The 13,784-nt window shown below is 31.9% G+C and overlaps 1 protein-coding gene across 1 annotated transcript in view; it reads right to left on the bottom strand.

Annotated features, from left to right (window-relative positions):
• Positions 1 to 9,333, bottom strand: part of Pld (Phospholipase D) — a 56,230-nt gene extending 46,897 nt beyond the window's left edge. Inside the window, exons 1-3 of the mRNA XM_074181514.1 lie at positions 9,173 to 9,333; positions 7,310 to 7,526; positions 2,936 to 3,089 (exon numbers count right to left, since the gene is read on the bottom strand). Of these exons, the coding sequence (XP_074037615.1) occupies positions 2,936 to 3,089; positions 7,310 to 7,508 (353 nt within the window). The 5' untranslated portion in view covers positions 7,509 to 7,526; positions 9,173 to 9,333. The remainder of the gene's footprint in view (positions 1 to 2,935; positions 3,090 to 7,309; positions 7,527 to 9,172) is intronic.
• Between the last annotated feature and the right edge of the window lie 4,451 nt (positions 9,334 to 13,784).

Raw genomic sequence — 13,784 nt, 5'->3', positions numbered from 1 at the left:
AGAGGGCTTTTAGCAACACTGAGGGAAACCGGATACTTTGTAGCTGTGTTACCGAATCCCTTGTAGCGTTAGAATCACAAAGAGAAGTTTACGTTCCCGGCTCTCTGACCACAAATAAATCAGTAACTGTAGTTTATTGTCTAAGAAATATATCTTACTGACAAAGCACAAAATAAAATTACATATAGAAATAAAATGAAAATCATTAATGTCAATGTAAAATAAAAATAAAATTATGAAAATGAACATTCAAGTGGAAATATGTTGATGGAATTGCAAAGGATGCTTCTCAAAAGCTTGGGACACTGTTCTGAACCAGAAAACCTCAGCAACTTTTGATGCTTTATGAAGCTCAGATCAGTCCTTCTTTGGAAAGAGCCATTTGCCTAATTGAAGAAGCGAACATCACTTGCAAACTTGCTAGTCTGGAACATCGAAGAAAGGTTGGAGATTTGTCTACTTTCACGGGAAGTGTTCAAGTGACTGCGCACAGTTGCACCAAAAGCTGTACATATCAGAAATACGCAACGGACTGTGGCTAATCAAATCAAATCAAAATATGCTTTATTACCCAAGATATGAACATCTTATTGACAAAGTCTAGTAAAGTAAAACATCTATATGGGACAATTAACAAATATAAACTATAAAATAATGCTTAGAGACAAGAGCAGAGTATATGGACAGAACAGGCTACTCATTGCTTTGAGGTTCAACTCAGGGCACCTCAAACTGTTGAGAACTCTTAATGTGGAATAAACTTCTTGAAAACGTATTTTCAAGTGGATTTGATCTCCAGTGATTCAAATCCAATGTGTATCGCTACTTTCGCACAGACACCGCTCTTAGAGCGCCTTAAGGATTTTTCTGTTGTGTGTGGTTTGTCCTTAAAATCTGATACAGAAGCATATTTCAAAACCTGACCACAAAATATTCTGCCAGGCTGTGATAATTTTTTAGTATAAAAGATCTTTTACACGTCAGAAATGTTTTACAAAATGCCTATACTTGTAAATGTAAATGATTTAAAAATTTTCGACTTTCAAATAACACAGAATATATCCTGAATTTTACGTGTGAAGGTAGTATTTTCATGTCTGCAGAGTTATATTCCTTTGAATATGTTAGATTTAGATAGGTTGTTGCCTGGAAACAGGGAGTTAGAGCTGTTGTCAATAGAAATGAGAGATGAGATCGTGGCAGAGTGTATGTTATTAATCATACATAGTAAAGTGTTTTTCTGGAGCTTCAAAATTTCTTGTGAGCAGAAGCTAAGAAATATAACTATGTAATATGATAAAATTAGAAATTTATTCTGAACAAATGGGTTAGTAATTTATTAAAAGCAGAAGCAGAATATGCATGTTGGAATGTCAACATACTGTGAAAAAAAGTTTAGATAATTGTCATTGCACAATGCACTTAAAGAAGGTACACAAATAATCGGGGTTGAAGAGACCCAAATGATTGATACTATCCAAAACTACATAGGGAGGCGATAGAAATTCAGAATCGCCGTTAAGGAGCTTACCGCATACCTAAACATGTCAGTTTCCAGAGTATTTTTGATGATGAACATTGTAGCAAATGCTACATTGTGCCTTCGTGACTTCTTGTGTCAAGATCGTGTGCAGTTTGGTGGGCGAGTAAACGAAAAAATGAATGAAATCACAAGGTCTGTACTGGTTTTCAGTTTTTACTATTTCCGATCTTACAAAATTAGTAAGTTAACTACAGAGACATATTTTCACGAGACCAAGGATTGGTAATAAGAGGCAAGCCGTGAGGTCACTTAATTGAGTCATCTGACCAACCAATACACTTGAACCTGAACCGATTGCTTTCCAGTGGAGCTCACGAACAGTACTGAAGAAATAAGTAATAACCAATATTGGGATTGTTCTTGAATAAATTTTAACCAACAGATACGAATTTCTCATAATTTATTTTCTGACAGCTCACTCAACTATAGTCACCAAGAAACCCTAGAACCTAGACCATGTTGATGGCTATAAGTTTCCTTCAATTCCTAAACTATAGTAAACCAAACACATTCGCTGTTACCTGTCTATATTTCCTTTCTCGAGAGAACTCAACTTCTGTACAAGAGTTCGCATAAAGTACTGCCAAAGACGAAACCAGTTAGCATTCCACTTGGTGGACTTGTGCAGCTAAATGTCTCTTTGATCCTTTCAGATGGGTCTGGGATCTATTCCTTATAAGTATCTTTGAAAGATTACTGTGGTATTCATCGAACCCAGAGACTTTTTAAACATAGGTTCTTGGTATAAATATAAAATCTCTTCATTAATCAATTGCATTGAAAATAGAAGGAAATAATCAAATTTGATACTTCGAATCAACTCGTCTAATGACGATCACTGTATTAGACATATAGAGGATATTTCACTTGGAAAAATTAAAATAAACATTGACGAAAGATCAGTATGTTTATAATAAAATTGTGCAAAAACTACCTATATATTAATAAGTAAATCAATATCTGATGACATACAAAAGTGTACTTTTTCATTAAATTTGTTTTAATTTTATATATCGAATGTCATTCCACTGAAAAATTTTATTGTGTCAACTATTACATGTTTTATAGTTTTTATTTGATTTTATGACGATAAAATCTGCTGGTATGTAAAATTTGAAGAGATTAAAAGTAGGAATTTCACAGTATATAAATAAATTTTTGTTTGGAAGGTACAAGCAATCATGTTGTTGTACCTACCATACAGTCCAGATTTTTCCTTCACAACTTCAGTTCATTCTAGTAAAAAGTGTATTAGACCAAGAAGACTCAAAAAAGATCATTTATATTTCATTTGGAAAAATAAATGACTATTTTTTCTGTGAAGCGTTACTATTTGAGCAGCCCTTATATGATCCATATGTTTCCAAAGCAGCCCTTGAAAAATATACTCACAAGTTTGGATTCAGCATGTGTGATGTCAAATTTCTCTCGTAATCTGTGATAGCAGCTGTAATATCCACTCCAGGTATGAAAACATCACGATTGTATGACGTGAATTTTTTATAATTATGGATAGTACTGTAGGATAATCCATCGACCTGATCATCTAAATAAGAAAAGCAATTAAAAAAATATTTGAAATCATACTATTGAAAAATTTGTAAACAGAAAAAAAAATATGGGACCGATAAACTCGGTTCGAATTGTGAAGGAAAATATTGATATAAAAAAAATTAAAAACCAAATAGCAAAGCTATTTTGTTGATAAAACAGATGATTTGTCAAAGTTTATAAATTACTGATGAACTGATGAATGTACACTAAAATGAAAATAAAATTAATTATGAAACTGAATCTGTAATCTCTATTGAGAAGTTCGAATTATGAGTTTGATATCGATAGTATCCAAAAAATAAAAATGTGGCCCTTCTACAACTGAAATTTCATAATAAAAAAACTATACCATAAAAAACGTATTCAAAGAACACTTTTTTGTGAGATTTTCAGTAAACAGTTTTACAAAAACATAACAAATGTTTCGCCATACAATGGCTTTTTTGTAAAATTGTTCAAGTATTTATTCTTGTAAAATTGTTCAAGTATATACCATAAAAATACTCGATTTTTTTATTTCAAGGTTTTATGGATGTAGTAGAGCTGACCTACAAATTTTAATTCATATTTTAATTTAATTTTAAACACATTACCAAAAATTTTGAAAAAAAATGGTTTTAGAAATATATTTATATATTATTTTAAATAAGTCGACACAAAAAAACCAAAACCCTACAAGTCTAAGCGATTGCATATTTTAAAAAGCAGCATATTTGAAAGAGAAATTATTTCACTTTAATAATAACTAATTGATTTACATGTACTAACATAAGTAAGTTACTTTTATCAATTTTTACTAAAAAAAACAGATGTACACTTTACACCATAATTTAAAATGTTGAAGTAGGTTAGCAGACGATCTTTTACTTATGATACTTTTATTAAGTACTACATCCCCCCATGGTCTGAAGAAGCGATGAAATGTAAAACCAACCATGTTAACGAACTCAGAAGATGACCCAATATCTTTTTAATCATCTGCTAGTAATGGTAGTTGTGGTTGGTAAAATGAGAGATGCCCCAGTGTTCACACCGTTCATTCTCCGTCTGTCCCTCCTGTCTCTCACATTCCAGTGTTTCTATATATACAAACATAGATAGTTTTTTTAAATACTTGAATCAAATGAATGGTTTCTCGGGATTATTGATTCATGTTGTCCAGATTAGTGCTAAAGAGGCAATGAAGCAAGTGCCTTATTCCAAAACATCGGAAGTCCACCAATGAGGACGACAATGTTCCATGTAAGAGAAATTTCACCTCTTTCATAAACTATATTGTGTTGCAATCATGTGAATGATATTCTGACTCAATTATAAAACAAATGGAATACAAATTGAATAGAAAAAAGTGTTTTTTGTATAATTCAATGTTCATATGAGATTAGTTATTTCAAAAGTATTTTTCTTTTGTGTAATTCAATGTTTATATAAGAGTAATTGTTTTGAGAGGGCTTTTTATTTCAGTTGGTATCTGGAAGTTACTTCTTTGCATGATCTACACATCTTTCTATAGAGTTCTGAATATGTTTTTCCGTTAACCAGTTGTTAACCAAATGGATTGCTTTCTTCCTTTCTTTGGAAGATTCCCACATTTTTTTGTATAAAGATGGAGAAGTAGAAAGCCAAAACCTTTCTTTCCCAAAAAGAAAATGTGTTTTTGTTGTGTTCAATACTTAGGCAAACTTACGGAAAGCAACATTTCGCCTAGAGATCTCCAGGCTACTTCAAGGTATTCATAAGTGATAATTACAAAAAAATACACACCATCAAACACATTTTTGGAAATTATTAATACGATGATACAAAAAAAATTACAAGTAATAATGATAAAAATGAGCAGAAGGGGACGGTTTTCCCATATTTTCTTCTTCCAAAACATAATGCATCCATGACAGTTGGCTCTGCCGTTTCAAGCTACCCCCAACCGCTGCGACATGGCAGCCCAGGTCTCAGGTTATACCAGCGAGATATACTGGGAAGTCGTCATGTTTGGTTATCAGCTGGATGTCCTTCCAAGTCAAAGTTATTGTCTCATACCTAAGTCCGTCCTGTATCTCATTTCCTTTGCTACTCTTCCCTGATTCTTTTTTATTCCTCATTTATTATCTTAAGACCCTTCATATCCCAGATAATTTCATCTCTAACCTTTTCTTTCCTGCAATTCTCATGTGCCTTTTTTTCGTCTTCCCACCGGCTCGGAGACTTTCCCACTAATTACCTTCTTTTCACCCATGTAGTATTCACCTCTAGTATTCTCATGAGCTTCATACATCTTCCAGTTTCAAGGAGACAGTAGATTTGTACTGGACTATCAAAGCAGTTTTAAATACTTGTGCAAGGATTAAGTTTTGAGGGAAAAATGAAGAAAATGGTATTATAATCAGTCAGTCTTTATTTTATTATCTTTAAATCAACGTTATAAAGTCTTCAACATTTTTACTTATTGAAAATCAACAAATCAACATAACAACCCCTTGTGATGCACTGTTTGGAACCTTTGGTGTAGTAATGAATATTACTGGAGTTTTTTCCCAACACCAAACCGTTATTTTAACACCTCGACACGTGTTTCGATCACCAATAATAATTGCACCTTAAAAATACTTAAAATAGGTGAGGTGTTTATTTGAGTAGGTGTTGATTTTTCTTTTGAATATCATTAATGGTTTTTCAAATATATTAAACATAAAATTACTTATTTAAGTTGTTATCTTATCTATATCACAATAGGTACTTAATATTTATGTAATGAACAAAGTAAATCACAAAGTAAGTCACGATATGATTAGGCACGTGGATGCGGTAAAATTTATTCATCGCTTGTATTAAATTCAGCGCGCCGAACATGACCGATCACAGCACGAGAACTCCCGAATGCAGTTTCGGTTTCGGTCGCAGTTTCGGAAGGTTTACCGCTGAAACCGAAACTAAACTGAAATCAGTTTTTTTGCCGAAACTCGACCGAAACCGAATTTTGAATGGAAACTCATGCAAAGATTTGAGTCTGATGAATATTTTGAAATATCTAATATTATTATTAATACTGAACATGTCAATAGTATCAGTTAACTGTTTAGTGAAAATCTCACATAAAATATCATCAATACCAACATATCTTCGTAGAGTGAAAAAAGTGTGCTATTCAATCATATGTTTTCAGCAGAAAAATTATCGTAATGTTGGAAAGCACACATTCTAATTAACTTGCCTTGAAAAAGTTTGGACATAAATGTTGGACAGGTTCAAACTATTATTTGTATATAAAAGGAAATGGTGAATATTTGAGAGACTATTCATCAGAATGACTGATAGATGGCAGGCGGTTAAAATTATGTATTAATAGATGTTTAAATGTTGCAGGAGGTATTAGCAAAAAAAGTAATGACACTCCTACTGTATACGAAGTGTAATAAGTGTTTATTTAAGCTAGTCCTTCAACTTTTTTTAATGTCGTGCCTTTGAAAATACAACACATAAAATTTATTATTTTTTTTTATAGGTACTTAATTTCAGTAAAGTGTAATTCAAATGGTTGCATTTGGAACACTGGAATTTGGCTGATGATAAATGAGATAATTGACTTACTTAACCATGATTCATACCTTAAAAATTTGATTGGAGAAGATAAGCAAAGTCAGTAATACATCGTGTTTACTTGAAAAGTGCACTTTTTAAAAAATTATTTAAAATACGGAGGAATTTTATTTCAAAGGCGAACTTTTTTTGCTAAATGTTTTTATTATTTTTAGCTGCTCAGTTCTGTAGACAAAATACAAACATGGTGGCATTGCCATTAGATAGATAGATACTTTATCAATCTTTCTTTATCAAGATAAAATACATGGAATGAAATATATTAAAAGCTATTTAAAAGTTAATTACTCATATTAAAAGCTAATTACATAATAGTAAGATTAGCCAGAGTTATTGATATAATCACCTAAGGAATAAAATGCTCCTCTGATCAAGCTATTTTTTCTGTGAAAATTTCTGAGTACTGAATTTTGTGATATATTTTCACAATATTTGAATACTTTTATTAAAAGTGTATACAGAACTTGTATAGAGGATGCCCATGGATTTTTAACAATTGAAATGTATGGAAATAAACATCAGTTATTACACAACAGTCTGAACATACTTCGTACTTCTGAGATTATATGTTAATAGAGCATGTGAATGAATTAATTTCAAAATACAAGTTTTACTAACTTTCCAGCTCCTCATCAGAATTTTCTATTGCCACTGGTCCATCGCCCATGTCAACAACTTTTATTGACTCAGGGATCCCCAATTCATCATCATAATCTCCATCTGAGCCCAAACTTGGTCTTGTCATAGATACTTCATTATAGTCACCACTTTCTTCGGTATCAGTGTAACCAGCATTGTTTGCTTCCTCATTTTCCATATTGCTTAGCGAATATAGCTGAAAAAAAAACAAAATGTTTATCTGTTTGACTGTTTATCCACTCATCTATGCGCTTTAGAAATTCTTCTAGACCTTCCCCTCTCCACACATTCCTAGTGAGAGACAGGCTAGATGGACAGCATACAGAATCGTGCATATTGCCAATTGCATAAAACAGGCTTATGAGGAGTCTAGCAGACTACTTGTTGGCAATGCAAGTGACAGCATTCTGGGAAAGACATCCAACTGTCAACTACGAACTGTCTTATTGCATTGAACAGCAACAGCTAGAAAACATAACTCCATACGGTTTGGTTTGCGAAAACTCTTTCGAACATAATCCCTCATTTTTTTTTCATCTTGAATACCCGTTTTGATCTAATTGCTTTTGTTTTTCTTGAGAGCTTAAAACTCATCTGCAATGGCTTCTTTCCACTTCTCTGATTCAGGGCGGTGCATACCTTTTTATAGGTATTCAGAATATCGGTTTCTATCAGATGAAGTTCAAAATCATTATATCTTGACAGTAGATGAATATGTTTTGTGATCATACATAATGTCATACAGCATTGTACGATCATTCAGTTTCAGTAAATGTTCACATTTATTTATTGTATCATTCTGGGAATAAAGACGTATTATTATTATTATTATTATTATTATTATCATTATTCAGTTTGTAATCAAGTTTTGAGATTTCTGCTGCTGTACTCCGTTTTCGATATACATCAATGATTTCAAGTAACAATTTGCGGGAAATCTTCTCGTGAAAGTTCCCGCATTCAAAAGCATTGAAAACCTGGTTTTATGTACCAATCTTGACAATTTCAGAGAGTGTTCATTTATTCTATGGCCGTTCTCCAAAGCGTGGTGAACGACAATAGATTTTTTTTGGTCTTCAAAGCCTAATATGTGCTGCGTTTTCTTTGAAACAAGTTTTAATGACTCACTTAGTCTGACCGATATATTGTTGTCGTAGTCCTCACAGCTTATCTAGGATTAAGTTCTCTGTCAAACCCATAGATGGCGTCTTCATAAGGAGATATGTCATCACTCTTACTTAGAATAAGCAATTCAATATTTGGGACTATAACTCGTTCAGTTGACTTCCAATTAAAAAAAAGTTACTATTATTGGAATTTCATACTTAATGAATGATTTACATGAGTCGCAAGTTGTTGCCCACACATGTAGGTACCGATTTGCCTCTTTTTATAGGATTAGAGTGGCCTACATGTGTATTTAGAGTTTTTGAGTCAAATAAAAAATACATTAGTTGGTCAAGACACAACATACATATTGAAGTATTTGAATTTGAATGATTTTAAATTTCTATTGTGGCATTTTTATAAACTTGTTTTTCTGAAGATCAATACACAGTGTTAGTATGACATCCCAGAAATTGAAGAGAATTCCTCAAGAATGGTTCCATATAAGACAAAAATGAATAATCTTTCCATGAAAAATTACCCCAAAAATAAGAAAACTCAAAGCTTGTTAGTACATTGAAACCAACTATTAATCTTTTCAATCTCTCATCAAATCATCACCTAAACAAAACATTGCAGATGGTGGTATGAATCATTATTTCAAAATTCAGAGAAAAATTAATAATGGCAAATTCTTAAAATATATTGAATGCATTTCAAAAAAAGCGTACCTACCTTATATGCATTTATTGACAGTCACGTTTGTGTTATTGCACCAAAAACAAGAAATAACAGAAAAAATCAAAGTAAAACTAAAAAGTGGTTACTAAAATAATATCAGCCAATACTATTAATACCACCACCACAACTACACTACTCCTGATTTATTGACATTGACTACTGTCAAAAAACGGAAAGTCAAAACAAATAAACATCACAAAGGGAGACAGGGGACCACAGAACTTTAACTAACTTAACTAAGTTATAGTTCTGTGCAGGGAACCACCGACATCAGATAATTTTCATCACGTGTGAAGTTAGCTGCTAAAGATCGTTTCTAAAAAGTCATTGGCGTTATTATTTCAATTTTTAAAAGGTATTTCTTAACTATATACTTGTTTGAAGATCACCAGAATCTTAAAAATCATTTTTTTGAATTACCTCTACGAGAATACTTTCTATTTACCATCAAAACAGTCTCTACACCCTTGTATTTTATGAAACAAAATTTTGAACTAAAGTTGGAGGAGATTGATCACTTTTTTCTCAAAGTACACATATTACCTATATATAATCTGAAAAACAAAATTGCTTACATAAGTAAATTTATGAAACCTCGAAACTCCCAAAAATTTACACTCCCTAATACAAGAGCTAAGAATGTCTTTTGAATTGTTTAAAAAATGTATATTTTTATTGAAAAACAGACAAATACATAACACTGGAAAATTTTCAGTTAGATGTGAAATGATAAAATGTATTTAAATACTTTTTTTTTGTTAATCAGCTGTCGCCCTTATTATTATTACAAACCAAAACCCTCATAAGTCGAAACTTATGCCAACTGAGGAATAACGAGATCTTATACGAAACGCAATGAAATAATTTTATTGAAAAATCTCAATCTTCACTGCATTCTTCGTGATTTTATTTCTAAAAATTAAAACAATTCTGTAGAGTGTAGCAGTATTCGAAAGATACTTATGATACTAATTCGTTTGTGGAACCATTTCAAAAGATCGATTTCAGTAAATCGACAGTGTGTACTGTAAAATATTGAATACAATTATCTGCCGCCCTTCAGATGTGACCGACAAACTTCGTATCACCTATGTATATTTATATAAACCTTTGTTGATACCTTTGTGAATTTATATACAAAGGTATCACCTTAAAATGAAGGCAATCACGAGAATTCTTGCCGCGAGAGGGCGGTGTATGGAAACCAGTATTTTTTTTATTATGCGACGAAAAGTTGAGAAATATTTCAAAGAAGATCAACGATACTAGCTATGTATATAGACTAACCTAGTAGAATAATCTTATGAAAATTATATTTGACAGAAAAGGAGACTGTTACTAGATGGCGTTACTGAAAAAGGAGACTCGCGTTTGAATTTCATCTCCCCGCCATCAATAGAGTCGAAAATTGCTTGTCATGAAGATTTTTACCTAGAACATCCTAGGCAGATCCGTATTAGGGTCATTGTGTACGAGTTTACAATATTTATGTAGCATTGTATAAAGAAGGGATCAGGTAGATTACTGGTATGTACCGGATGTACTGAATTAACAACTAGATAATATCCTTTGTGTTCAATTATAATTAGAGAATTAGAATAATTGAGAATTTGGTAATAGTGGCATTTGCTATCAATATTTCATTTGTGTCAATATTTCATTTGTGTACTGTGTGATTTTTTGGAGAGGCTAAACCCGTTTGTATTTGGGATACATTTGTAAATAGTAAGTATTCTGCCAGTTTCAACTAAAGTTAAACTTATTTTTTTAAAACATCGGAAACATCTTATTAAAAAAAGAGTTAAATGATTTTTTTCAGTTGAAATTTGCAATATCAACAGTTATTGTTATTTTTTTAGATGTCTGGAAATAAGTTTCAATTTTATAAAGGTGGTCAAACCGCCAGGACTGACAAATCTTTGAGGTTCTATAGATTTCCAGTGAAGGACCCTGAAAGGTGCAAACAATGGATATTGCATTCTGGTAAGTTTTTAGCTACAGGGTATAAAATAGGTTATAAATATAATTTCAAAATGTGATTTATTGTCATATTTTGTTAGTATGAAGGCTTGTGAAAAGCCTTGTTGTATCAATATGTAGTTTTACTCTCATTTTGTAGTAGGTAACAAAATAGATACATTTTATAATTGAAAACGTTGAGTTCTCAAATAATAAGTTAGATTAGATGTGCACAATTTCAGAAATGCTCCTGCACGGACTCGGAAATTTGAAACTCTGGATGTTATGGTCAATGACTTCAGGTTTTGCAAGCGTTTTAGTAGGATTTTTAAAAGGAACAGTTGTTTTGCACAGTAAACATCAAAAATTATGTTTTACAAAAAAGAAATGTCTAGTGAAAAATAGAATACCTACAGATTGCTCATTGAAAATTATGCATTATCAGTTATACATTAGAACTTGAATAGATATACTACATTTCACTAATGAATTGTTCATTAGAGATTCACAAATTGAGTATACATACAACATATAACGAAAAATCTCTGTTTTTTTGTACCATTACAAAATGTGACCGAAGTTGGAAAATAAAAAAAGTTCAGGGTATGACGAAATTTCGGTATATCCTCGCCATTGGGATCTCAGTAACTATATGAGAGATACGAAAATAGTTGAATGGCGACACAAGTTTAAATACATTCCCGATGTCCTAACACTGTTTTTATCGTATTTGTAATACATTTGCATCATATCTCTTTTTTCTTCATTCGTGAAAGCCATTTTTCGCCAAAAATTCAATGACTGTCTCATCATTAATGCTCCACTCAAAACTGTAGTTTTCCCTTCAAATCTCAAAGTTGCAGTAATACAACCATGTTATAAAAAAGGAAACCCCGAATCATTCGAAAACTACAAACCAATCAGCCTTCTCAGCTCATGTTCAAAATTTGTTCAATTACGAGTATGTGTAGGACAATTTTTTTTTTAACGTTTTATAGGTTAAAAGGGGCATAATTAATATAAATGTTGAAGTTCTGAGAAATGTATTTTGTAGTGGGTGACCAAACACAATATTCTAAAATTGGTTGAACCAGAGAATGCTATCAAAAATCTTTTTCCTTGTGTGTTGAAAGTTAGGAAAAACATTTTTTCTTGAACATGCCTACCTTTGTAGTGAAATAAATGAATATATTTTGTACAATGACGCTTCAATGTGTAAATGGCACCTCTATTTTTCAACTTCATATCTCCCGTAACCCTTTGTATCTGTTTGGAGGTGGCTACAGTGTCACTTTATAACGTCAACATTTTTGAGGTTTCGAGAAAAAATATGTTCAGTCTTATATTTTTATGCAGGGTGTTCCCTAACTACGGTACGAAATTTCAAAGGGTGATTCGTTAGGTCGTTTTGAGGAAAACATTTCTTATGAACATATGTCCGGAGTTGCTTCGTTTCTGAGATACCTATACAAGGCTTATATATATATATATATACATAAGGCGCTCACATAACTATATATATATATATACATATATATATATATATATATATATATATATATATATATATATATATATATATATATATATATATATATATATATATATATATTTAAATACATACTTCAATACCCTGTATCCCAGAAACGAAGCAACTCCGGACATATGTTCATAGGTAAGAACTTTTTTTTAAACGACCCTTTGAAGTTTCTTACCGCAGTTAAGAAACACCCTGTATATTTACATTATATGAAAACAACAATTTCTTGTAAGTAAAACCTTTTAATTGTTATTATAGGTAATGGCAGATTGGCAGATTTTAGTCCAAAGGCTTTGCGGAAGAATTTTTTATGCAGTAACCATTTTTCTGCTGATCAAGTGGCTGCAAGAACCTTGCTAGTAGATGCTGTTCCGGAAAAGTTTGTTTCAGACAGTAGCTGTGTGGAAAATAGCCCGCCTTCATTAGATGTGGCTTGGTGTTCAAAATGTTATGTAGGCATTAACAGAAGACTTTTTGAAGACAATATCATTGAGAGTAGCTCTAGTAGCAGTGATTTCCAAGGATTTCAAATGCTCCAACAAATTTATCCAAAACATTATTGAATATGCAACTGAGACATATCCTTATATTATAAGAGTCCTTCAGCATACAACTATATATGAGACAAAAAGGCATAATCCTTCCAGCAATTTTCACAATAAAAAAATGGTTGGGAAATTTCAGATGTGAACCAGGATTCAACAGAAATGTTTTCACACAATTGTCTTTGAAAGCTGGAACTATGAAACCGTCAGAACAAGTATGTTTGCTAATTTTTGACGAAATGGCTCTAAAAATGAAAGTAGATTACAATGAGAAAACAGATTTAATCGAAGGACTGGTAGATTTAGGAAATGAACTGGGAAGAAGACCTGTACCGGCAAATCTCGCTCTAGTTATCATGATTCGTGGAATTTATTCAAATTGGAAAATGTCCCTTGCATATTTTGTAACTGATGATGGAGTAAATGCAAGAGATCTCCAGGCAATAATCTCAACTTGCTTGAATAAACTCGTATGCGCAAAACATATTTTACATTTCACGATACCCCACATTTGTTAAAGTGCTTGAGAAATAATTTTTTGAATAATTATTTCATTTTTGAA

Source organism: Leptinotarsa decemlineata, unplaced genomic scaffold, assembly GCF_025532065.1.
Source record: "Leptinotarsa decemlineata unplaced genomic scaffold, Ldec_3_MD MMD2_tig00026314_RagTag_RagTag, whole genome shotgun sequence".
Taxonomy (NCBI): domain Eukaryota; kingdom Metazoa; phylum Arthropoda; class Insecta; order Coleoptera; family Chrysomelidae; genus Leptinotarsa; species Leptinotarsa decemlineata.
The sequence above is the reverse complement of the archived record's forward strand: the minus strand, read 5'-3'. Positions and strand labels throughout refer to the sequence as shown.